Here is a 27,211-nt window from a genome sequence, read left to right as displayed (position 1 = left end):
AGTTAGCACTTGTGAATGTCTGTCTTCATATTTACAGCTCACTCAGATGGAAGAGAATCCATTGCAAGCCATGGCAAGACTGAGAACCCTGGCCCTGGGAGCCCAGGAATGTGGTGGCAATCTGGAGCATCTCTGCCAAAAAGGACTGGGATATCATGAAGGATGATAAGAACAGGGGGCACAGGGAAGGAGGAGGCAGGCAGCCTCTTCTTCATCTCCTCACTGCTTTTTCCTGGGTCAGTCTTAGAGTTCAGGGAAGCAGAAAAAAAACAGCACTAACCAAATACTATGAAAAGCCAGAGCCCAAGAGAAACAGAGGTATGTTTCCCTGAAACGAGCAAGTATTAGTTTTCTGACAGTTTAAATATTGTGTTCTGCTTACTAACTGTCAGTAAATTTACAAATAGTTGGCAGCTTGGCTTATGACCAGGACCCAAAGGAATGTTGACTGTAGCAATTTAATGGCCTGTTTCTATCAGCAACAGCAGCAATGTTTAAAATACTTCTCATTGCTAGTGAATTTATCTTAAAAAAACCCCAACAGTAGAAGAGATGCTAGTTTTACATTTTTCACCCTGCTGAGGCCTCATATTGGATCATTACTCATTCCACACACCCCCAGCCACTTCTTCAAAGCTTTGAATTTTGCTTCATTCCAACTGCTAGGATTGCAGACTCAGTGATGAAAATAGACAGCTCCTGGCTCTTTAACAAAAGCAAAAATTCCTCACTCCCTAGCAAAGGCTTAAGTGATGATGAGTCAGCGATGCTGCAACATTAAAGACTAAGACTGGACATTCTTCCTGAAGTTTCCAAATTTCTTGGTGGCAGAACAGGAGATACACAGACAGATAAAAGCCTTAAGAGATGGGGGGGCTGAACACTTACAGGGGTTGCAATGCTCCAGCCTCTCGCTTGCCTTGTACTGAGCAGCATGTTTTTCCTGAAAAAACAACACTGCAGCTCTCATCCCAGAGGTGGTTGCTCTGTGCCTTGTATGTTCACACCATCCCCCTTTCCCATCTCACCAGTGGAGCAGCTCGAGTATGAGTCCAAGCTCACAGAGCTGTGCTGTGCCCTCTCCCCTGCCTGCAGCCAGAGACGTGTTGGCACAGTCAGGATGCTCAGGGCCACTCTTTCTTCCACACAGGCAAGATGGGAGATCAGCCTCTCTCCCTGGATGTGCTCCATCCTGATAATTTTCACCAATAACACTGATGAAGTGGATAATTTTTAAATGACACTTCCACACTGTCCAAGCACAGTCAGTTTGCCAATGCCAAAGAGCTTTTGCCAGCACTTGTTTTGATCCAGCACTGTGAGGCATCTTCACTGGCAAAGGCCTCCAAGCACCAGCTGCACCTGGGCAAGGAGAGCACCCCAATGACTCCACAGATTCCAGCTACATGAAGCATAACCTGGTGAAATGTTTCCTTTACCATAGCTTCCTCCATCTCAACCTGCTTACTATGAATTTCCAAAAGCCCTACGGACCACACTAGACAGGCTAAAATATGCAGTTCACCACAAAGAAATAAATCTATGGAAAGGGGAACAGTTAGTCGAACTAATCAAGAGACTCTACAGGGTGAACCAAGCGTGGGAAAGGCATTAGAATGATAGCAAAATTAATTCAGGATGCCCGTCTAGGAATGTGAACTGTTGCTTTCCATGCAATTATATAGGAGACAAATCATAGCTCTGGCTAAAAATGTAAACATCTCTATAAGCAAGAGGGGAGGAAAAGCAAGGTATCCAAACTAAAAGGCTCTCACACCATTAAATGTAATCACTAAGCAACTATTAGAGAGTCTGAAAAGAAGATGAAAGGATAATAGAGGGAGATATGGGCTGGCAATTACAGTGGAAGCAAAGTGAAATAGTCCATATTTATTTTGGTTTTTATTAAATTTTTCCAAATACTAATAGCCAAATTGCACTATGGAGAAAGAAGGGAGGAAAAAAAAAAAAATAACAAAAAGGTTGAAATTAGTCTCAGGTTCCCCAGAGTCATTCCCCACAGCCTCAGAGACAATGACCATCTCACGACCACCCCAGCTCCTGATTCTGGGATGGCACACCCAGGTATGCAAATCACAAAACCAAGCTGGAAACTTTTGCTTGTCCTGATACAGTCCCTTTGGATGAGCTCAGAAAAGGAGCAACAGCATCAGAAGAACTTCATAGCAATGGCAACAAGGAGAGCAAAACCTGCTTTTTGTAGGCTTAGGTTTTATGGAAACAGCCATTTCCCAAGCAAAGCTCAAAGAAATCAGCTGCTACCGTTATCATCCTTTCACAGGGACAACCTGCTAAGACCACCTTGGAGGCCAATGCCTGGAGTTTCCCTCCCACCAGACCACCACTCCTCACCACAACTGAAGGATTCCTGGAGATTTTATACAACTTCTTCCCAGCCTCAAACACTTCCAAATGCCATGCCAACAGTCCACTGATTTCAAGAAAAATATGCAAGATCCCCTTTGTATTCCAGTGCCTGCCAGAAAACTGAAATAATGCTGATTTTAAAAGAACCACCTCATTGTGTTCAAGAATTAGCATTACACAGCTGCATCCATGGTAAGATATGCAGACAGTTACATGCTACAAATCATTACTACACAACTACTCACAGCAGAACATGGAGTATCAATTGATACCACAGTGCTCTTTTTCAATCTGCCTACTAGAAAACCCAGCAGTATATCTGAATCAACACCAGTACTCTTTCTAACAACAAGAACACGTCAAATTCACAGATAAGGTTGGGGATGACATCATCCTAGCAGTGAAGCACAGCAGGGCTCATTTTCAAGAGAACTTTCTCAGGGAGCAAGATGACTATGTGAGAAACACGCATATCGGAACAACTACCTTTCCTTACAAAGAAAATATAGATTACTTTTCAAAAAGTCCCATCTGAAACATTTGGCGAAGGATCCAGAAGAGAGATTTCCAGGAATGCTGCCTTAAGGCCATGCTGGAGAACTGCTTGGCCTGATGCCTCAGAATGTCAGAGCAGGTTGTGACTATGCCTCCAGACCAGCTGGAGCTGGGCTCAACAGAGGCTCCCCTCTATCCCTGCCATGCTGGAAATCCTTGTACAAAGGGGGATCAATACTAGGGTAAAAATATATATCAAGAGACAAAAATGGAGCTCTGCAGGACAAGACTTGTCATCTTTGCTACCTGGTAGGGATGCCAGGATGACAAAAACAGAAATCCTCGACTGCCCTCACAAAATCATTCCTCTTCCATATTTCCCCTCTCAAATTGTTTCATGGAGGAGCCATCAAACACATACACCACAAAAAATGCCAGTGCCGTTTGTAACCCTTTTCTGACATTTGCTATTCCGAGCTGAATTGCAAGTGACGGCTATAAAAATAACAAAGTAATATTTGGATAAGGAAATGTATACTAGATAAAATGCTAGGAAGACAGATTACGCTGCCAGTGCGGCACACACTCCAACAGTGCTGTCAGCCCAGGATTCAGGAATTATATCCATCTTTTCTGCAGAAGCATTAGCAAAAGTAGAGTCATTTGACTACATTACCTTGTATAGGATATTGCTTTCCCACACAAATCTCTGTTGCCTATCCAAGGCACAACAAGCAGATACAGATAATGATGACGTCTCCAGATGACATTTGAAAGACATGGCTAAAACTTGGGGGAGGAGTAAAACTGGATTTTTATCACTCAGTGAGCTGAACTCTGTGACAGACCTTTTATTAGTGGCACAGAAATGTGCTTTATTTGGATGCATCATATCCTTAGACAGAACATACTAAAGCTTTAAGCAGAAATAAAGTGTCAGGATCGGTCATGTCATGACTGCATTGCTTCATCTCTCAGTGACCCAGCACTCACCACATAGCCCCACGCAGACACCAGAGCAGTACCCAGAAAATGTGTCTTTTTTCCCCTGATGGATTACATATCATGTCAGTAGGCAAAACATTATTTTTTAAGAAAGAAAAAAGAAAAGAAATATCAGAAAGTTAAGATCTCCAGAAAAGCACTTAAATAAACTAAACCTAGTTATTCTGTTATATTTGGCAGCTGTTCAAATCACACAGCATTAATAAACATATTTACTTTGAAAACAGACAGAAATGGGTTTAAGTAGTAAGCCCTGACTCAGAATTCATAAGTCATTTGCAAGCAAAAGGACCAGACCCCAAGTCTTGCACACTGCAACCTTTGGATTCCACCAAAATTTTAGAAGTAATCTTGGAAGGGAACTTGCTACTGTTTCAGCCAGGCAGGAAACAGAGTAGGAGTTTAATAAATGATTCTTTACAACAATTAAAAATGAAATTAAGCCTTTCTGGGATCCCACTGCAGCCCTGGCAGCACACCCCAGGGTCCACTGCCAGCTGAACTGCAGACAGCAAGCCAGACTTACCAGCATAAAACCTGATCAGATACTGAATCAGGAGTATACTCCAATAACCGAGAGCTTTTTTCAGCCTTCATATGAACAGTGGAGTCATGTATTTTGTAGCCATCAGTTTTGGCACAACTAATTCCATTTCCTTTTAATGACTGATGCTGGGGGCGGGGACTTTTTCGTGGAGCAGCAGTCAGTGGAAATAATGAATGACCTCCTTTCACAAGATCAGAGATGTATTTGCACATAAACAGCTGAAGAAAACTGGACTCAACAGTCTGCAGATGCCCATGATATAATAAGAACAAATAAAAAGCTTATGACACTGTAACTCTGCACCAGCAGAAACACAAATCCTGCTGGAAGCTTTGGAGTCAGATGGCCTTTGAAATCACTCACAGGTTCTAAATTTCCTGGCAATGGGCAGCAGGGCTGGTATTAAACACAAAAACCTTCTGCCAAACAAACACTGAGGCAATAAATAGCAATAATAAAGCAGAGACAGATAGACCTTTGAATCCATTGGTCAAGAAAACTGGTATCTCAAAGACAGGGTGAAGATCTGTTTGTGGGACCTGACTGAGAGACTGCAGCAGACACCCAGTGGTGGAGGCTTTCTGCAGCACCCTCCTCTGCCCATCTCTGCTTCTTCTGCCAGACAGCATCACTCTGGAAATGGGGAGGAGACGGCAGCTGAAACCCCAGGCAGTGGGCTCTGACTCAGTGCTCAGGGACATGAGCATAAAAATCCCTAAAAAAATGGAGGGGAAGGTGTTTCATCACTGGCAACAGTCCAGTTAAGGGCAACTGTGCCGACCTGGCTTTATGAAGGCAGAGCCGGGTTCCCCAAGGCTCCAGCAGCATTTCCCATGTGCCAAGCACAGGTCAGTGCCCGGGGAGGGGAAGAGCCCCATCTGCAGCAGGGACAGAACCCATATCCCAGCATCTACATTCAGTGGGGATGATTGAGATGTGCAGAGTCCCATCAACACCGAGCTGGAGGAAGAGGGGAGAAGTAAATATCAAGCCACTGCTGAAAAACAAACCACTCACAACAGACTCCCATGTAAACAATCAACTCTGGGCTTTTTTTAAAATCTGTTTTTACATCTAAGTACCTTGATTCTAAAATCCATGACTAAGTTCTCACTCCCTCATTCAACTAGACATACTCTCTCAACACTTAATAATAAAGTGATATAGATTGGATCAAAGACAGCCCTTCCATTAAGCCACAATACACAAAGTACCACTCCATGAGCCTTTGGTATTCATGGGCAGGCACCTCCCAAACCAACCAGAGCTATACCATCATTCAGACAGCAATTGCTTTCAAAACAGGCTGCAGCTCAAATAAATCTGTGATTACATAAATGCTAATACAAAGTAAAGATAACCATTATTATGAATCCAATGACTAGCAGAGAAGCACAAATAGAAACACATCTTCTTAAGCACACTCCCAGTAATCCTACAAAACATGTGGAGTATCCTGACATTGAAGGGCTTAATCAGGTGGCAGGTTTCTAACACTTCGCAAAGTTATTCAGCTGTAAAATGGGGGATTCATTTTACAACCAGAACTGGATAGAATTCAAAGCCAAAGGTTATTAAAACCTGAAAGCCTCCAAGACTTTCTCCTATTAAGGAAAGTAAATGCATTCAACAAAAAAAGGCACAGAGAAAAAAAAATCCATTTAATCTTTTATATATACACACACATATACATATATAAAATTCCTCAACACTGACACTTTTCCTTAGGAAAAAAAGCATAAAACAAACAGGTCTTCATTATTTCAGCTTGGAGGGGTTTTTTGCCAACAGTGGAGAAGGGTAGCTCTCACTGTGAAATCTCTGCAGCGACATCCTGGTCTCTGAGCACCTGATCTCCCCTCCCTCCAGGCTAAGCCAGGCTCACTTTGGTGAACACACAGAGGCAGCAACCCAGGAGTGCTCATTAAATCACCCCACTAATTCACAAGGTGACACCGTGCTGGGACCTGGACAATGCCTCAATATGGCACCGCCATCACTCAGAGAAATTAAAGACATTTTACACATCCAGATCTAATCTCCTATCAGTATTTAGAGGTAATAGATTCATATGGATTTATAGCCTTGAGGGATCCCAAGATGATCTATTCCCATCTCCCCAAGTAACACAGGCCACATCATATCAATCAATTCCTCCCTGGCTTCTGCTTTAACTAGAGCATTTCCCTGTACATCAATCCTTGACTTAGCGCCTTCCATGACAGGGAACCCACTGGGTAACATTTGATAAATTGCTTCAGTGGTTTATTATCCACTCTGGTAAAAAAAAAAAGGGTATTCGATTTCCTGACAATGTATTACTTACAAAATTACAACAGAGCTTTAATAAAAAGGCCTTTTTAAATCTGTAGCTACTGAAGAGTGGACTAATAAGAACCTCATCTCCCAATTGCTTGAACAAAAAGAACACAAAAGAAAGTACTACTGTATAAAAAAGATGAATAAGAGATGTTTAAAGAGACTTTCCATAATAACAGACAGCAACATGTCCCAGATCACTTACCCAGCTGTACCAGTTGGCAGTGAAAGCCTACCTTAACATACAGCATTAAAATCACCTTTGTTCAGCAAACAGTTAACAAAGATGCTAAATCCCTGGACAATGAATTCTGGGCATGAGAACTAAGACCCCTGTAATGCTCTTGGCCTTTTAAACAAACAGCTCACTGGTCAGGATAACAAGATCATATTTCATATGAAAAACCTCCTCCTTTGCAGAAGGCCTTCTCCAAGGACCATTTAAACAGCTCCACTTGGCCATTAATTGCCCAGGTCCATCCTGCCGGGGTGAAGTGAGGATGAATTTTGCCAACCTTATTGTCTAATGATGAATATCAAGTTGAATTAACGAGGTAACATTTAGCATGGTGAAAACAACTAGAGAATCTCTCTTTTTTAGCTTCTTTTAAAAGCATTTCTGTGAGCAAAGAGTTACAACTTTTTTTTTTGCATATGTCAAATATTTGAAGACATAAAGCAAACTATGCATGTGTAAGCTTCTTCTGACACATTTAAAACCTGTATCATACTTAACCATGGCATATAAAAGTGATTGGGCCTGAACCAGCATTTTTAAGGCTTTCAGAATCAAACTAGTGCATTGGCCAGGTCACTTAAAAAAAAAAAAAAAAAAAAAAAAAGAGTCTTTACTCTGTTAACCAGTTCTCTGCTAATGACTCTGCACTCTGTGGATGTGCCACAGCCCCACAAAATAAGAGAAGTTAAGGGGAGGAGTGTGTTTAAGGGATGATAAGACTAAAGGGCAGCAGTAGCTGAAATTAAGTGAGGACTCCTCTTTACTTCACCATCTTTTCCCATCAACAGTCCAAAATACTGACAATTAATGTATTTAAATGTATTTACTAAGACGGGCTCTGTGAGACAGTTCACGCCTTGCAAAGCCTGCTCCACCTGACTGCAGAGCACACTGGCTTTCAGCATCATTCCCCACTCATGCCACACTTGCAATCACTTGGGCAAAGGTAGGCTGTGTTCCCCAAAACAGACAGACAAACTTCTCCCCGTCACTCTGGACAGCCATCAGAACCGCTGGTAAGAGCGGAAAGTTCTACTCAGAGCCACCTTTCCTACCCACTTGCACAGCATTTGACAAAATGGACAATAATCTCTCCTTGGGAGAAGAGAAAATAAAAAGTGGTTTGTTTTTTTTTTTTTTTAAGGTATGACTTATACATAGCAAAAATCCTAATGAAGAAAGAGGATTTACTCTTAAGAGTCGCTCAGAGTTTACCTATGGGTTAAAAAAAGATATGAGTATTCTGTTAGTTATTCAAACTCCTTCTAAAAATCAAGCTGCCTTTCTAAAAAACGTTTTGTCTTCAAAACTTAGTATTAATTTTTAAACCCTAAGAAAGAATCCAGACATGATAAATTCATCTCTCAACTCAGAATCCCTCTGATTATTATCAAAAGAATTGCTTAACACAAAGCCATTGCAACTGTAAAATGCCAAATGTGCAGTTAATATGCTGATACCAAAACCTGAGTAATATGGCTGGTGACCATCCCAGACTGTCTGCCAGCTTACTCAGGGTGAGAATATGGAAATATTTTTTTTTAAAAAAGCACTACACAGCTTTAAGCTGTCAACAGATTTTATCCCAAATAGTTTTTAAACCAAACCAAACACACAGGCAGCTGTGCCTGACTCAGGTTTACTGGCAGCCAATTAACGTTTTACTAATTCCAGAAAGAATGATCACCTTCCCAAGTGCTGTTGGGTTACCAGGCTGGAAACCATCCCCCAGTGCTTTAAAGCAGGCATCCTTCCCTGGCTCTGGGCAGGGATGCTGCAACAGGCGAGGAGGAGGATGCTGAGGAGCTCAGCCAGCAGTTCCAACACATCCACTGGAAAGGTGGAGTGTATTGATTGTGTGCACAGCAGGGTAGAGGAAGCCAGAAACCCCCGAGCTCACTCATGTGCTTGTCAGAAATTAGTTTGCAGTAAGCAAGCAGGGCAAAAGGTTAATGAAATACAATCTGAGGAAATAAAACAAGGACATTGATGACTTGCCACAAGGCCCTGGAGCTGGCTATGCTGGGGAGCCCTCTCCCCACATAAAGGGGACATTGCTGGAGTTAGGAAAGCAGAGTGGTAAAAGGCTATTTCTGCTTCTCCTGGTGGGGGTTAACATGTCCTTGCAGTCACCATCACCTCATTCCCAGCTGGGAACAGAGTACCCACTGTGCTTCATCCAGCAAGGAGCTGGAGGGCTTGCAAGGAAGGAACAAATATGGAAATTGGGTAACAAAAGCTTACATAACATAAGGTCACACACTGAGTACTGATTTGGGTTTTACTTGGAAGGAGCAGTAAAGCCACTGGTGCAGTGACAGCAGAGACATTGATGAGGGGGGATCACAAGCACTGCAGTGCTGCACCCACAGTAGGGCTGCATCCACCCACAAGCTTCAAACTCAGTCCTGGAAACCTTAATCCAATGTCTCAGCTTCAGAACAGACTTCTCACAGAAAATAAACCTAAACCAATGGGATAATCCACATGAGCACCTTTGGTGTCCCAGGCACAGGAATCTTTATGGTCAGCTCCATCATTATGCTTTACTTTATGGCAGGCAATACATTGTTCAGGCTTGAAATCAAAATTAGCAGTGTAAGGACAGGGTGCATGTTCTTGGTTTGTTTTGGTTTTTTTTTTTTTTTTCCTTAAAAGGGCAATGGATTTTTCTCATGAATAAACTTCCCCATGCCACATTTATGCCATCACTATGGATTTTTGTAAGGGAACGGTATCTACAAAAAAGGGATCCCATCCTCTGGGCTTCAGATACAACAATTACAACTGTAAAATTATTTTTTCTAATCCAGGGTTCAAGTAAACTCCTAGTATGATTTCATTGAATACAGATTCCAGATCAAAACACAAGTTTCAATTTTTTTTCCTATTATCTAATCAGGGTGTCCTAAAATATATAAAAGAAGTAAAATAAATTTAAAAGACATTGAAAGGGGGAATAAAAAAAAAAACCACCAACCAAAACACAAAAAAAAGCACTGGAGAATTTCACTGTTTCACTAATTTACTCACAAAGTTTGAGAAACATAAATAATCAAGGATTTTCCCACTGTAGTGTAAGAGCCATTTAAGGACTTAAATTCAAGAATATCTGTACACTACACAAGCTGCTGTCAGACCAGTCACATGTGGTGGGTAGAAAAACAATCTGATATTTGGAATCACTTTTACAACCAGCGCATTAAGGCAACAGACTTAGGAAAAAACAAATGCAATGCACGACTAAAACAAACGAAACGCCTCACATAATTCACAGCTAAGACTCTGCCAGCACTTTACCAGGTGAATGAAATTAGCAACCTGACAATTAGCAAGAGGAATAAATTGCCATAAAAAGCAAGCAGAAAGGAAGTTTCAAGTGCATAAATACAGATTCTTGGCTTCATACACTTGCTGTTGTTACTAATGCAATATGTTTACCCATTTCTCTATGGGATATGAAACTCAACTTGGTATGAAAACAAATCATTGAAAGTCTTGGCAGATTAGTAAATGTCAGATCAAATTAAACCTTCTCCTAGACTATGCAGAGGCTGTACAAATTTATCTGAGTCTCACAGATTCTTTGCTCTCTTGACATGAATAGGTCAGAACAGCTCAGAGACAAAAGGCAGCAAGATCAGAAAACTGAAAATGCACAGTTTTGGAAGACTGCATATTGCCAGGCTTTGTTTTACCGTTAAACTCATTCACAGAGAAACAGTTTTGGAGATGGATAATGCCTCAGGAGATAGGAAGCAGCAAGAGACACCAGCTTTGTCTTCTCAAAGGCTCTCTCTGGAAGACAGGAGCTGGGCAGCCCACCTTCCAGGCTTAAAGGTTTCAAGCTGTGGCGTGCAAAACATAGTGGCAAGGTTTGTAATCTCCTTTCTGTGAGTGATCTGAGAGCGTTATACAGTAGGGACACATCCCTCAAGCTTTGCAGTCAGAAGATTCTACAGAGAGAACGTAAAGCCTTCGGGCTCCAGCAAAGTTACTTCAAGACAGAAAAAGGAGAAGGAAAGAAAAAAAAAAGGAACAAACTATCTACCTTATAAAGTACCTAATTAGGATGGATGGTGAGACAACCCAAAGTTTGCCCTGAACCGTGCTGTCTCTCCCACCATCAGACAAGCACAGGAACTCAGGAGAGCTGCCAGCAATGCTGCAGCAGGGAACAGCAGAGTACCCAGGGATCCTCACAGGGAAAACAGTCCATGCCCTCCTCAGGTGCTTTTGTCACCCACAGACTATGACAAAGCTGCTGCTGGAAAGAGCACAGGGCACACCAGCAAGTGATAGCAGTCAGTATTTCTAGGCTGGGGTAATGCCTATCAAACTGAGCAGCACACCTAGTAGTAAGATTTGGACATGAAAATATATCAACCCCTTCTGCCTGATGAAGAAGAACCACTTGCCTGCCATTCCTGCCCAGGCAAGGGGCAGGCAGGGCACCAGCAGCACTAACATGGCCCAGGACCCAGCCTGTCAGGGTCCCTCCCCCCTGCCGTGGGGCCCTGCGAGAGGGGCCCTGGGGGGAGACACGGGGTTCCCCTGCCCCTGCTCAGCCTCATTCCCCATCGGTTGTTTTGTGTTCCCCTGCACGGGCAAGGACCCTCGGGTCCTGTGATTGCAGCAGTTCCTCGGCAGATCCCGGCCATGCGGCTGGAGAAATAAACATCTCTGAAACATCTATCAAGACTCAGTCCATATCTATCTCTTTTCCACAGGCCTCGTTGTCTGATACGCGTGTTGCAGTATCCCCGCTGTAACACCAGCCCTCTCCCCACACCCTTGCATCGTGTCTGTCCTGCTGCAGCTCAAGCGCCCACAGCCCTTTCCAGCATCTGCAAGTGTCCCAGAAGGATCTACAGCTCTTGCTCACCTCGTGGCACCTGCTGGGCATGTCCTCTGCCCAGAGATAGGCCCTTTGCTGGCACTGCCCCTCTAGGTTCCAGGGATGCTGCCCCAACAAGCTCACTCCACAAACATTTTCTGCACCTTTAGGAGCACTCCCCTGCGGCTGCAGTCCGGGCTGTTAATGCGGACCTTTCCCTTCCCCATCAGTCACCTGGGAATCATTTGTATTGCCCAACAAGATGATTGGAGGCGGGGGACTGACATTTATCACCAGCCCTTCAAAGCAAAGAACAAAATCTCCCCAACTCTCCCCACCATGGCCCCTTGACAATCTCCAGGACATGCAGGTGCAAGGCAATAGGGGAGAGCAAGTTACAGCTGAGTTCCATCAGGTATTTGAGCCCATACTTAGCTCTGGGATCCACAAGTTTTCCCAATTGCATGAGCCTTACTCAATGCCCATGGACAGGCTGCTCCCTACCTCTGCTCCTGCACCAAGCAACAGGAGGCTTTGAATTTAGGAATTCACTGACCACAAGAGCAATCCTTGCTGGCATGATCTGTGCCATGAGAGCCCTTCAGATACAGACTTCCTCCATTTACATCACATTGTATCAGAAGCTAATGACTCACAATTATATTAAGTGCTTTTTAAAATCATGGTACAATTAGTTCCAAAAAACAAGGAAGTATCAGCAACTTGATTTCTCATTAAGAAGATAAAATAATAAACAAGAAACTAGTTACTTGCTACAGATACCAGAGGCACACACTGTTTACAGAAACAATTGCTTGTTTCTGTATGGCAGGATCATCTTGTGCTTTTTATTTAAGGAAAACAATGGTAAAGAGCACAGAACCATTACAGCACGGAAAGCAACCGTGCTTGGAGGGTTACTGTGCCTTTTCAAAGGGAAATCAGGAGCACAATAATGTTTTATTGTTATTCTTTCAGAATACACAAGTGAACAATATATTGCATAAAAACAATTCCTTGTAAACAACTTGAACAGTAAAAGCAAACAATACTTTAAGTAATAAAAGGAGTTTATATCCTGAAAGATCAATTATTATTTTGGCTTGTTGATATGAAACATAATAAAGTATTTATTAGAGCTCAAATCATTTAGAAACTATAACCACAATGATCTATAAGTAAAGATCATGGCAAGGAACCAGAAATGTAACATAAATATTTAGGCTTTCAATGCAGCAAAGAACACACACAGTTTCTTAGCTACACTAGGACAGGATCAGAGCACTGCCCTGTCTGGAAGCCACCTAACAACAGCCAGGGCAAGAATTTTACTATTTTTAGAGAAGCCAGAAATTGAGGAGGACTTATTTTCCTTTTTTAAGAAAAAAATTATCCAACAGCTGATTTTGATAAATCTTGCAGCTTGTAAACCTAATTTCCAAAAATAAAAGCTGGAGCCAAAGCTGACAATGGTACTGAGTGTTAAGACACGGGCCAAGCTCTGCCCTGACAGCCCACAGAGCAGGAACTTCATCAGAGACAAACCAAATCACCCCAGTTCTCAATATGGCTCTAAAGAATGGGAAGAAGGAGCAAACAAAGAGCTGTAGCAGCCGCCATGGGGATGAACCTTTGGAAACTCTTTCCAGGCTCGCTCACTCAAGCCTCTTCCTTGCATCTTAGGGAGAAGACAAAAACTGCCCAGGGGTCAGTTATGCCATGCAAGATGGTGCTCAGCATTCCTTACCTGCTGCCTTCTCTCGCGCCTTCCCTCTGCTTTGGGATCCCCAGGCAGAGACAGATGAGCTGCCAGCAGAGGGTGTGACCACAGGCGCTCCTCTGCTTCATACCTGGGACACTGAGCATGCTCCCACTTCCTCCCTGGCCAGGTTTCAGGAGAAAAAAAGCTTCCCTGAAAGTAGATTAGGGATATCCCAGGAGTGGATGAGCTTTATACTGGATCCATTTCAAAGCATTTCAACTCAAAAGGGGATAAAGCTGTGAGCAAAGCGCATGCAGCCTTAGCTTGTTTTAGCAACTGACTCTGAATCAACCCATATGAACAAAAAGTCCTTTGGAGCAAAACACAGGAGATCTGGGTCCCATTTCAGGTGCTGACGAAACACACCTGCATTTTTGGTTGTGCCTCAGCTTCACATCTATAAGGAGCAGCTGTGAAGGCCTGGTTTATTCTTTCTTTTGCTTGCATTCCCTGTAGCCCATTTGGATAATACCTTTTACAAGGCATTTTTACAGTACCTAAGACAAGAGGACCTTGACCTCTATTATAGCTGCTAAATAGTATCACGTTGCTTGCATCACTGTAAACCCAGAACTTAGGCAAATAAGGAACAGTTCCCAAGTGACTGTCAAAAAAAGTCTCCTCTGGTATCCAAACAGTGCCAGCAATATAACCAAAGCTGCTGGAGTCGAGATGTGAAACCTTACAGATCAGAAAGGAAAATGGGCAGAAGGATGAGAAAGGCAGGCTGCTTGCCCACAGCTGGAAGTGCACATTTGATTCAGGGACTACTGCTTCCCTGGAGTCGAAGGTTGCCAGAAATCTTGCATCAGAATGTGATCCAATTTCCATATAGCCTCCTTATGTCATCCTCACTCCAGCACAAAAACCCGCAATTGGCTGAGCAGCTGCTGCTCTCCCAGTCAGAGGGATCGCTCTGCCCATTGCACAGCAAGATCCCCACAACATGTCTACGTTGCACCTCAGGTGAAAATCCTAAACCAGCCAACTTTTTATAAGTGTTCTATCTGTGTGAGACACTGGTGCCAGTCTGGCCAGACGGCTGGGACAGGGAACAAGGCTCCCCTGAGTGCCCGTGCAGTGCCTGACATCCCCCCAGCCAGCTGGGGCTGAGCTGGCTTGCTGATGTGCATGTCCAGCCACAGAAATGTCCATTTTTAGCATATCTGCCTTGTAAATTATGCCATTTCCCCAGGTCTTCCCAATCTGTAAATATGCCCTTTTAATTGAGCTGGGTCTCGGGGGGAGTAGAAGCAGCTCAGTCAAACTGAAAGTAGAGAACTCAAGTCCAGTGTTACCAGCACCTGGGACCCAGACAGAAACTGTCAGCATGAGCACAGCCCTCTTCTTTCTTCAGGTCTCTCCTGGTGCTCATGGGAGCTGTGGTATGAGACTGGTTCACTTTATTCTGAAATTTAGCACAGGTTAAACTAACTGAAAAGGAAACAGGAGGGTGGCCTGGGGGATGGAGTGGTGCAGGTGTGGGTTAGCCCTCAGCAGGAGCTACACACCTTTCCCAGGGGTCACTGTCACCACAGAGCACAGCTGGGAAGAGATGTTGAGGATGGGGGATCTGGTGATACCAGGAAAGGACCTGGCAGCCTCATGCTTTACCATGAAGCAGGGAGAGGTCAATGTCCAGCTCATGAAATTTGAAAATGTTCAGTTGAAACTGGGTCTTTCTGTAAAACGCTCAGCTAAGCAGCCTGAGAGGCCATGCCAGTCACCATCAGAATGGCTTTGGCCTCCTGCTGCCTCTCCACAGCTCAGGCTGAATTTGCCACCCTCCTACCCTGCCTGACCCAGGACCCCTGAGCCCCAGGGAAATGAGGTCAGCAGCAGCCCTTCCCTCCTCTGTGGCTGATTCATTTAGTGGCTGTGGGCAGGAAAGAACTGAAGCTCCTCCACCATGTCCTGATCCACATTTGAACTACCTCCAACGCTGCAGGGCACTCTGGGAGAGGCAGTTTGGAAATCTCCTCCTCCCCTGGGCCACAGTAGCGCTGAGCCGCCCGCTCCCCGAGTTTGCCACTCCTCCAGCGACAGCCGGATTCTTCCCACAGCAGAAGGTGGCTCCGAGGGCTCCGTGTCCTCGTGTCCACCAAGTGCTCCGTGTCCTCATGTCAACTCCTCACCCTGGCTCATTAAGATGTTCCTTCCCGCTGCCCCTTCCTCGCTCTCAACCTCCGCAAGCACTAATGGGCTCCTTTGCAAATCCAGTGCACATTCCACGGAGCTCAGCAGGCTCCCATTTTCATACATATAGAGAAAAGCAAGTTTTATTCTAAGTAGAAGTGGCAGCTTCTAATTTAAGACTATACCATTCGACCGCTAGGCACAACAAAAGCTACCTATTGCCCACATAGATGGTCAGCCAGCTCTAATGCCATCTCGATGGGCAATCACAAATAAAGGTGACCGATTCTGAACTCACAGACCCTTTGCTCCTAACCCCTGCTGTGGGACTCATTCCCCAGCAGCCCGGATGTATTTTTTATGGGTGAAATTTCACTCACTCCATTGATGCCATCAACCAGCTGCTGGGAGCAAGAATTGCATTAAATTATTTCATCCACAGCCAGACTGCCCATGGGGGCAGGGACGAGGAGCAGGCAGAGGGGAGGCACCCAGGGGCCAGAATCCCACATGATCCCAAATACATACAGGGCTTCTCAGCTGCTTTTTAAAAATGCCTGCAGTCTTCCTTATACACGTGCACATGTATTTATATATGCATATACATATGCAGGTTGAAATCATGCACATTGTCACTGAAGTGAAGAGCAAGTGTCTTGTGTGCACGTCACCAGCCCGACACACAATGGTCACAACTGGTGGGGTCCCACAAGCACCAAGGGCACTGCTGCTCTGCTCCCCAGGCAGGACCAGGACTTGCTGCATCCCACATTGCCCTCTTTCCTTGCTGAAATGCATGAAATCAAAGCGTCACACTTCCAGGCACTGGAACCCAGTCTGAACCAGGCACAATCTCACTCCATCAGGAAACATCCCCACCACAGAGATCCAGAGCACGATGAATACAGCTTTATTATCTGCTTTATTTTTCAACCTGCTGAATTGCTAGAATATGTTTAGCTGTTATACACAGACCCCAGATCCAAAATCCCACCCTCAGCAGCTGTTACATTTGCGGTGGTACTTACAACAGATGTTACAGCTCCATAAAAAGGTAGAACAGTTGAGACTTCCAAAATTGGGGCTGGGGCAGGGGGGGTGCAGCAGAGCCCAACCCCTGCATCCAGCTACATCCAGGCTCGAAGAAGCAGCCATGGATGCACCACTACATGTGGTACAGAGCCACATCACAGCCTGCAGCAGTTTAAGGAACTTTCGAGTGTTGCCATAGTGGCATTAAAAAGCTGTCATCTTCCTGGGAGACAAGCAGCAGAGGCTGGAATTCAGTGTTTAAAGGATGATTAAATGTAAGTGACTTAAATTATACATTCCAGTTGCTGGAACTGACACCATTTAAAACACACCATCTATTCCTCATTTCCTCTGACACTGATTACTACACACTAAAAGATGAGCATTTTCTTACAAGCACTGAAGTACCAAACTAGGGATTTATGAATTGGAGATAATTAAAAGGTTTTGCATTACAAATAGAGTAAAACATTTACATTCCATGGGCCACCTGAGAACACTTAAAGAGTCAAAATGGACATTTTTTACCTGAAAACCTGCCTGCTCTCTATCAAGGCTGCTAATTGAGGCACAGGAAGCTTGAAGTTATTTTACAGTAGATTCACAAGCAAACATTTGCTCTGCTCTGGACAACCTGACACAGACTCGGACCCATCATTAATTGTCCCATATGGAGCTCTGTGAGTTGAAGCTCCATTAAGCTGACACAAATAAATTTTCTGTTTCTCCTTGATACATCCACAGCGTGACTTGCAAGCCATTACCATTCAGATTTCACAGACACGGAGCTGTAGGATTTTCTTGGCTAGCAATGATGGCACTTTACCAGGAGCAAGAAGAAGCACAAGGGATTGCCCAAGGCCATGAGGGCATGGAGAGTCTCTTCCCCATCCAGAGCACCCACAGCCCCTCTCAGAGGCCAGTGTGGTCAGCCCCTATTGGGCCAAACTTATGATCTTGTGCACGATGCCGAAGTCTCCACCCCAGTGACAATGCACATGAAGGGCTTAACACCTCCACTGTGACAGCAGGTGCTGGAATTGCATGGGCATCTCAGTAACTTCAAAAAACGTCTTTTTAACATGATTTTTCCCCCATCCCTGAAATCAGCAAGCCAGAAAATGCAGTATTGATCTCACTGCCTGGTAGAAATATGATAAGAGACTAATTGAGCACAGAGATCTCAGGGAAGGAGTCTCCAAGGAATCTTTTGATTTGAACAAGGACCCTTACAAAATGCCAGAAGAAAGATAAAACAAAGGGGGGAAAAAAGGCTAATCCTGGATCCTCCCTGACAGCTTGCTTTTCCCTGCACTCACAGGAATGCTGAGCATTGTAGACTCAGAATAGAAGAGGCTCCAAGATACTGGGAGGGGAACTGTGGCTGCAAGCGTAAGACAGGGGGAGAGGAGTGGCAACGCGAACGGCAGCAAACACAAACAGTGACTCACGACACACAGCACATAAACAACACTGTAGGAGTTTTTGGAATTATAATTCAAACCAAAATAAACAAGAATGACAGTCCAGTACAAGGAAAGGGAGGATGACAGTGATGGGAGGGGGGTGTGGGGACTCCATCACATTCACATCTGCTGCTCTCGTAGCATCCCAAATGAGCAGCCCCAGAAAGAAACAGAGAAGGCAAGATGTATGGGACAGCAGCAGCTTCTTGCAATCTACATCTCTGCTTGAAGTTTTCATGACTGCACTGAGAGCAGAATTTATATCCCAAAGCCATGCAATAGCCTACTACACTGCTACTAGTTTTGACCCCTGGCTCCTAAAAGCAACTCCAGCAACAGGAAAAAAAAGTCCAGCTTGGAGGGTTAATGAGTGAAATAGACCCTGTGTAGTGGGTGGATGGACAGAAGGCAACAGAGGGGGAGAAATCACACCATCAGCAAGAGGCACTGCTTTAACTGCTCTGCAAATCCTCCAGTCAAGCAGATTCACAATTTCTTTTGCTCTTGCTTCATTACCTCCTAGTGAGAAACTCTTCCCCAATCTGTACCTTGAGTATTTTTTCCAGGCAAATCAAGGTATTTTTCTCCTGTGGGAACTAAGAGCTGATGATCATCCTTTTTACAGAAATCTTTTATGCATCAGAAAATGTGTTGCCTGCACTCAGGCCTATATTTCCAAATACAACTCCTTCAGTTTTTCCTCTCCAGCCTCATTTGCTGAGCCTCCCACCTCTGTGGTTCATCTCCAGACTTGCAGCCGTTACCATTCTCCTCCTGCCCTGCACTGCCCAGCTCCCCTCGGTGCAGCAGGAAGTGATTACCAGCCCAGCCTTACACACAGAGCTTCTGTAAGGATGACTCAGAGAGAGATTAGAGTCTTCTCCTCAAACCTCAGGACGCTGTTGATTTGTTGGGGCTGGCCACGCACAACAGCCCTCACCATCCCGTACCACCCTGCCCACTGCACTCAGGCATCCAGCTCCTGCTCCCTTCAGAGCCACCTGCACACCCTCACCTTCCCTATTCCTCATCATGCTGGTGCCCTGTTGGTTTTGCTGTTCACCAAGATGATCTAAATACTGCTCCTAAGCCTCAGTCACATCAGCAGCCCTCTCACACATTAAAGAGTTACCCCATTACACACAGAAATTGGACAGATTTGCCTATTTGTTTTTAAGTCAGCTTTCTTCTTCGGATTCCATCCTCCTCTCTGCTGTGTACAAAGTGCTCCGGAAATTTTGAGGAACCAGTGTCAGATTCCTTGATCTTTCATTTTCTGGGTCTTTCCTTCTCCTTTGTTTAACGATCTGGAGCGGGCTTTGCTTTGCGCTTCCCTCTCTACCACATCTCTGGGGAACATCGATGGCAATCACCAATGATTGACCAGTGTTCAGAGCTTGCTGGGACTAGGTTTTCCTCATAATTATACCTAGAATAATTTCACCAAGTCCAGCTGATGTGAATATTGGATAATATCGTCTCTATTTGACAAAGTCTGTGCACATCCTCACCATCACAGTTTTGTGAGGACTGAAGCAGAGGAAGCACAGAGCACATCCACCTCTTGCAACCCTTCATCTCTCCAGCCTTGTTCTGCTCCTCCATGTCTTTTTTCACACATTCCACCTTTTTCTGCAAAAACTTCACCCAATTTAGAAGCTTTCAACTAAATAGTTTTTCCACTAGAGGGCACAAAGACAATGTCTCCTAAATGGAAACTGATGTTAGAAGGATTAATAGAATAATTACTAACATCTCATCAAAGGCATCTAAAATTTCAATAAATGAACATTCAATAAATTAAGATGTAGTTCCAGCTCCCCAGGTACTACACCACCATAAAATGTCTCATAGAGACTGAAAATCTAAAAATCCCAAAGTGAGGCTACTCTAACAGGATTTCCTATACCACACTAAGCACTTGTATCCTGTGATTTCTATGCTCCCCACAATTTCTCACAAGGCACAGGCACAGCATTAACACAGCAACAGAAACAGAAGACCCATCCTAGTATTTTCTAAGATGAATTTACCCAAATTGAGCTTCAAATCAATTAACTTTGTAATGTTTTGGTTTCCTAGCTCAAAGGAATTTTTATGCCAGCACTTCTGTTTGCAGATACTTTTGGGTCATGATAAGTCACCTCCTGACCTGTCTTGGGTAAATTAAAGAAATTTTAGCCTTTAGCGCTCTTCTATTCAAACCAGATTTTTCAGCTTTAAACCTTGTCTTGTAAACTTGCTACAGGTTATATCTATGACCATAACACGCTTCACCAGTTCCTCAATAAGGAATGGTGTAAAAACACAAACTCCATGGGAAAGCAGTCAAGTCAAGCACTCGGTTACACAAACCTAATGCGTGAGACCACAGCAATAATTCCAGAGCATTAATTGTGTTGACAGCACTGTGGCTCTCAGGGCTCATCAGCCTCCCCAGCCCCACAACAGTCCCAGGCAGAGCACGCCTTGCCCAGACCCACCTTGCTGGCTCCTGTGATCCCGGCATCCTGCACTGCCGGGGCCAAGGCCGAGGTGATGGGCGAGTGCCCGGTACCCCACCCGTGTGCGGGTGTCCACATGCAGCCCCACGCTCCCCTCCATGGCCAGCTGTCCCCCGAGGTGCTCTCACTGCTCCAGCCCAAGGCAGCGAGGTTTGCTCTCTGCCTGTGGATTCCCACTGCCTGGAACGTTTGGCTGGAGCAGAGTCAGCCCCGAGACTTTTGCTACTGGAAGAAGAGAGACAATAGCGATACGCAGGTGCTTCCTCCCATTTACAGTGTTTACTTGTGCAGCCCAGCGCAGTGACGCTATTGTGGATTAGATCTGCATGCTGCTTTACAGAATTCAAAAGGTAGCACATAACAAAAGGAACCCCAAAATACTGCTTATTAAATTAAAGTGTTTTTTTTTTCCTTTCTTTTTAAACTCTGCTTCCTTTGCTAATGCCAAGTAACAGGGTTTTTCCAAGATACAATAACAGTGGTTTCCAATGGGAAATGATACATACTGTATCAAAACAAAACACCAATTCTAACACAAAAGCAAAGGGTTTATCAGTGTATGCCTATGCCTAGGCAGCAGGCTCCTATGGCATGGAAAAGACAACTTCATCAGCCAGCAGAGAAGGCTGAACTCAAGACCAGTGCATGGTGTGAAAAAAATTAAAAAGATCAAGAGGGAAGGAAGGGTATAGCTAAACCACAACAGCAAGCTAAGGAAAACATCAGCCCAAAAGAGCAACAAAGGCATATTTTTTTTCTGAGATAAAACAAGCAATTCAACTATATTCTACAGTAAATAGTTTGACTTAGGAGCGCAACAGGGACCAAAAAAAAAAAAAAAAAAAAAAAAAAAAAAAAAAGAAAAAGAAGGGAGCATCTGAATCTAATTTTCTAATTTTGTTGTTCTAAGCTTACATTACCTGAATCAAGATGCTTACTAGAGGTGCCAGGCACTCAAATCCATGCCTGGATCTTGTACATAGGAAGTTTCAGATGTACTGAATGTCTTACAGTTCCCTCTAGCCAGCAGGCCCAAAGATACTCAGCACTTAACAGTAAAATAACAATAAAAGCAGTAACAATAATAAAAAATGTCAAGACACTTTCCAGTATCAAAATGAGATCCAACTTCATAGACAATGATTTGTGAACATCTAAGTCCTCCCAAAAGCACCACCTCTACTGTTTGAGAAGTTTCAAATAAAGCATCATCATATTTAAGACTCTGCAACCAGAGACTACACCTCATTTTCACACAAAACTACACCTCAAAATGCCAGACATGCTGAAAACAATGCAACACACATTCTCATTCAACCCCATTCTCTTAATGTCAAAATAAACAGAACTGGATTCTTTTGTCTGAGAGCCATATTGTTTTGTCCTCTCCTCGTGGCTGCAGCTATTTCAGATGTGCTTCCATTGACTTTCCTTCTTGGTTCAAACAGACTGTGTGGGATTTGCACTTTCATCTTCTGAGATCTGTTGATTGCTCAGAGAATGTCAGATCATCAGTGAAGCTAGAAATGACAATTCAGATCCCTCTCTCTGCTGCTCAATCATAGGCATATGCCAGGAGATTAGTGGCAAGTGCTGCTTCATTGATGCCAGTGACAGAGTAATGCAATGGCTTAAAATTAGAACGTTAACAATTTTAGAGCTGCTTTTTTGTCCAGCTTACCAGACTTTTCTCCTTGAAGTAACATGAGCACACGGGCAGACGCGTGCTAATAACAGCTGCAGCAACACATGAACTCAGCTGTTGACTAACAAGTTTGGACCAAACCCGTTTTACCTGTGCTGAAACAGTCTGTCAGCATACTCAGCCCCCACACACTCTCCCTCATCTCAAACAGCGCTGCCAAACAGCAGGTGGGCTTCATAACCTCAAACCACCTTGTCTGTTCTGCAGACAAACCTCTCCAAGCAAAGGCCAAACCAGCATCTACAGGCAGCTCCAAGTTATCAACAAAAATGACAGCAAGGCACTGTGTGCAGTGTGTTTTCAGGGATGAACTCATATCTAGTAACTGCTAGGAAATCCCTGCTCCAAATCACTCAGCACCACCATGAGCAACCCAGCCTGCTCCACCACACCTTCCAGCAGCCCTGCAGAGACCATGGACCTCGCAAGCTGGCAGGCAGGAAGACAGCACTCCTGTGTCTCTTTTATTGTCAGTTTTAGTCTTTAGTCTTGCTGGACACCAGCAACACATGCATTTTATTTATATGGCTTTCATTCTACTGCTCCTTGCAGTTCCTGAAGGGACACAAGATGCCATTTATTTAGAGGAGATCCACCTGAAAAAAATTTAATGCACATTCCCTGAAAGAATCTCAGAATGTAAACAGGTGAAAGTAACTTCATTTACCAGTAGAGGCCTATGGATGCTCAGAGACATTGAGATTTAGTACACAGTGCCTTGGGCAAGTGAAGGACAGTGAGAGGAGAGATGAATTTCTGGCTGTAAAGCATCATAAATGCCAAACCCCAAATGAGTCTTTACAAGATCTATTACTTACACTTGCTCTGAAGCTGCAAGAAGGGGGTGGCTGGGGGTTCAAGCCACTGCTGAGGACCCCCAACATCCTCCAGGACAATGATGCAAGTGAAGGGCTTGGTCCCACTAGGGCAGGAGGCTGCAGGAAAGCTGCCCTCTCCCAGAGCTGCTGCTGGGCACCATGTGCTGGTGCATCAAGTCCTACATGGTTCAGTGGGAGAATGGGATTAGGTGGGATAAATGAGGGAAAACATTAGGAAAGCATTTCCAAAGCTCTTAGTATGACAGAAGAGGACAAATAATACAAATTACAAATAATAACTAAAAGAAAACACATCTGTGGGGAAACACTTCCGCAAAATCCTGAGCTTTTTGTTTGTTTGTTTTAAATGGCTGAGAATAGAAGAAACAATTCACCCCCAGAGGCCTGCAGACTGAAAGAGCTGAATACTGCAAGCAGCAACTCACAGAAGTTGGAAGCCAACACAGCTGGAATTAGCAAAAAGAACAAATGAAAGGTTTTCATTGTGGCAAATGGGGCTTTTGAGCAGACCAGCAGTAACACGATGTTCAAAACTTTGTTGCATGACTTTTATGATTCGTCCCAGCAGCATGCAACAAAACACACCTGAGCTGTAATCAATTTCTTACAGCCTTATATAAACATTACTGGAATTTTGTCCTCTGTAATATTTCTTGCTCTCAAGGCTACAATAAATAAGTCAGTTACAACCCCGCTGCCACTGTCTCCTAACTCACTGTCTCAAGTCACTGCCTTTATTTCTATTAAGCTACCAGTGTAACCACTTCCAGCTTCAACAAACACTTTAAATGTAACCTGTAGCTAAACTCCAGGGAGAACGAAGCATTTTATATTCAAAGGGAAGGAGTGGAAAAGCCATTTTCCACTGTTAACACTACCTTCCTTTCATCTACAATCCCTCTCCAGTGTCAGGGAAGGGAATTCTAGTAGCAAATCTCTCAAACAATGACTCGGAGAGATTTGGGTCTGGAAACCTGTGGACACATCGACTGCAGAGGATGTGGCCCTTGCATGTAGTTGGCAAGTCCCTTCTCCAGCATCACCCCACTGCTCGAGGACAGTTCTGGTTACAATTTACGGAGCCAGGACAGGACCAGAAAGGGCAGGAGGGGCACATGCTAATAATCATCCATCTTTTGAAGGGACAGACCTTCTAGGAGGTGAGTTGCTCCCTTCAGCCTGTCCTCAGGCCCTGCCCAAAGCACCTCATGCAGCAGATCCATGCATAACTAGCACACTGGGCCCCAAGTTGTAGGGATACCTGAGAGGGGAATTGCCTGGGCTCACTTCAGGGTCAGGACTTGAGGTGAAACCTGAACTAGTCCACAGCCATTCAGAGAGCTCTGTATTACTTAGGCACTGAACTGCCTTGCTTCAAGGCACTGGCTTAATTTTGTCTATGAAGAAAGGCCACAGGTTGTCAGAACATGTCCTTCCATTCCATAGTTCTGTCTCAGCAGTAACTGCCTCAGGAAGAATCCCAGAGGAGGACAAGTGCATGGCAGTATTCCCCAAAGAGTACTCCACTGGCAGAGGCTGTGCCTCAAGGACCACCACAGCCAGAAACGTTATATTGTTATAGCCCCGGCTGGGTTTCTCCAGATCATTCCCTCCCTCTGTTCCATCCAGTGAATGGCTAATTCTCCCCACCACTATGATAAAGCACCAGGGAGGGTGGAGAATGGGGGGAGAAGAGACACCTGAACCAACTTCAAAGGTTTTGCATCCTTTGAACACTTCACTCATACATAATTGAAAGGGCTCTATGTTTGGACTACAAGAAAGTAGATTTTTTTTCGCTACCAGACCCATCACGTGAGGGATGCTGTCATACGATAGCCTTGGGGGAGGTTTGCAAACTCGGACAATTTACTGGGAAGAAAAGTAAACTACTACTGACAGCAAGTGGACCAGAGCCCAGATCCCTGAGAGGTTCTGACAATGGGAGGACTCAGAAAAAATAAGCCAGCCTTGACCTCGCATCGGGGGAGGCCGAGAGAAGCACATGCATGTATTTTATTTCACACTAACCTCTGTTTGACCAGTTATGCAAATAAATCTCCGCTTGTCCTAAGTACACTGTTAGAGACTGAGAGAGAATTTGGAAGAATTCACAATAGAGCCAGACCACTGCATTGCGACTGAACTTCTCAATAAATGAAGTATTAAGCAGGCAAGAATGGCACATACAGCCCATAAAACAAGGGAAACTGCAGCCAAAAAAAGAAATCCAAGCTCAGAAAAGAAAAAAGAAAAAAGTACTTAAGAATTTGATACATGATCACGATCACTTCAGCTCCTTGCAGGCAGAGAAGCAGTATCTGGTCCCTGAAGAACACATCCCAAGGCAGTGAGAGACATGGGAGCAATGTGTCACTGCAGTCCCAGCATGGCCCCACAGGAACCATACCTGCTGCTGTGGGGAGCACGGCAGGGACCTGGAGCCTGGGGAGGGACAGCTCTGTGGGCATGCTCTGCACAAACACAAGGCCTTTGCTGACAAAAAACCAAACCAAGATGTGTATAACGTGGTTATGACACCCAGACTGCCCAGAGTGCAGGAGGGATCTAGCAGCTCTTGTTTTCCAGCAGCACACGTGCTGCAGTGCTGGCAGCTGCCCATGTTCCTGTGCTGCTCCCCTTGGAGCAGAGGGTCCCCAGGGCAGGGCCTGCAGCATCAGCAAGAGATTCTCCCAGGGCTCTTTTACAGAGGCTGTTCAGAGACTGCTGTCATGAAGATGGCACAGTTAAACCTGACTTCAGCTTCCCCTGGCTTCAATCGGTGTCGCTCAGTCACTCACACACCACTAAAGTTCTCAGCACCAGCTCAGTTTAAGCATGGCAGTATTCAAGTGAGTTTGGTGTGAACCTTCCCATTTTCTAATTATTCTGGTTATTACACAGCAGCTTTCTTCTAACATGGCAACACTTCAGAGCACGGGCATGAAGCTTCCCAAGATTATTACAGTGACTGCTAAGGGGCTCATGAAGGGGTGTCAGTTCGCTGAGAGCAGGAGTGGAAGTCGAACCCCTAAACCCTTACGCACATCAACTTCAGCAAACCACCCTCTGCAGCTGGGAACAGCAACTGTCCTACATCCTCTCCACACCAAGGCAGAGTGAGCATGCACAGCTGACCTCAAGCAGAGGAGGTGATCCAGTCCAAGCTGTGCTGCTCCTCGGGGTGGGTCAGGGGAAACACAGCACAAGTCAAGTGAAAAATAAAGAAAACTTTCAGACTGCCTAAGACATTCCCACTTGGAGGCTCACCTTCCCCTAGCACCTCTCCTGCACGTCCTGCCCACGGCAGAAGATGCTGCCCACTGAGATGACCAAGGTTTGACCCGAGCTTCCCATAGGGAAGGTTCAGCTCAGGCCTCTGTAGCACGAGAAGCTGCAAACCAGCAATGCAGAGGAGAGGGAGTCACTGCTTCAGTGCACTGATCCATACAGACAGCAAGAGGCAGGGGAAGGGAAAAAAATGCACTAAGAATTCTTCTGACAGGGTGAAAAATGAAAGCAAAGTGAAACACAGCTCAATCTGTCAAAACAAAATCACAGCAAGCCCACTGAAACGAAAAAAACCCACACAGCTCAGCTCGCACTTTCTAGTAGGCAATAACTGGTACATTTGTTTTCCTGAAGATAAGCGGGTGAGTTAAGTTTGCTAGACAACACTGAACAGATTTGAAAGGTAATCATGGCAGAAGCACAAACAACCAGATTTACCAGGGACACTTAGGACTTGCTGGCTTCCACCTTGCCACTCAACAGACTCTCAAAGAAGCACTTAGAGTTGTGCTGCTGAGCCAATGGATGGACTCCCAAGAGACTGATCAAGACAAGCTTTGCCCTGTCCCTCTGAGATCATCATTCAAGGAGGAGGAAAGATGATGCTTTTAGCAGAAAACAAGTCACAAATTGGCATGGCAAAAGGT

At 44.6% G+C, this 27,211-nt stretch overlaps 1 protein-coding gene across 29 annotated transcripts in view; it reads right to left on the bottom strand.

Moving 5' to 3' along the window:
- Positions 1–27,211, bottom strand: part of MAGI1 (membrane associated guanylate kinase, WW and PDZ domain containing 1) — a 334,204-nt gene that overhangs the window by 267,059 nt on the left and 39,934 nt on the right. Inside the window, exon 1 of one of the 29 annotated variants that reach the window (XM_032121227.1) lies at positions 20,709–20,857. The exons of the other annotated variants lie outside the window; for them this stretch is intronic. Coding sequence (XP_031977118.1) covers positions 20,709–20,829 — 121 coding nt within the window. The 5' untranslated portion in view covers positions 20,830–20,857. Of the gene's footprint in view, positions 1–20,708; positions 20,858–27,211 lie in introns of those variants that run through there. 29 annotated transcript variants of the gene reach the window in all.

Source organism: Corvus moneduloides, chromosome 11 (assembly GCF_009650955.1).
Source record: "Corvus moneduloides isolate bCorMon1 chromosome 11, bCorMon1.pri, whole genome shotgun sequence".
Lineage (NCBI taxonomy): Eukaryota > Metazoa > Chordata > Aves > Passeriformes > Corvidae > Corvus > Corvus moneduloides.
This window is presented reverse-complemented; position numbering and strand designations above follow the sequence as displayed.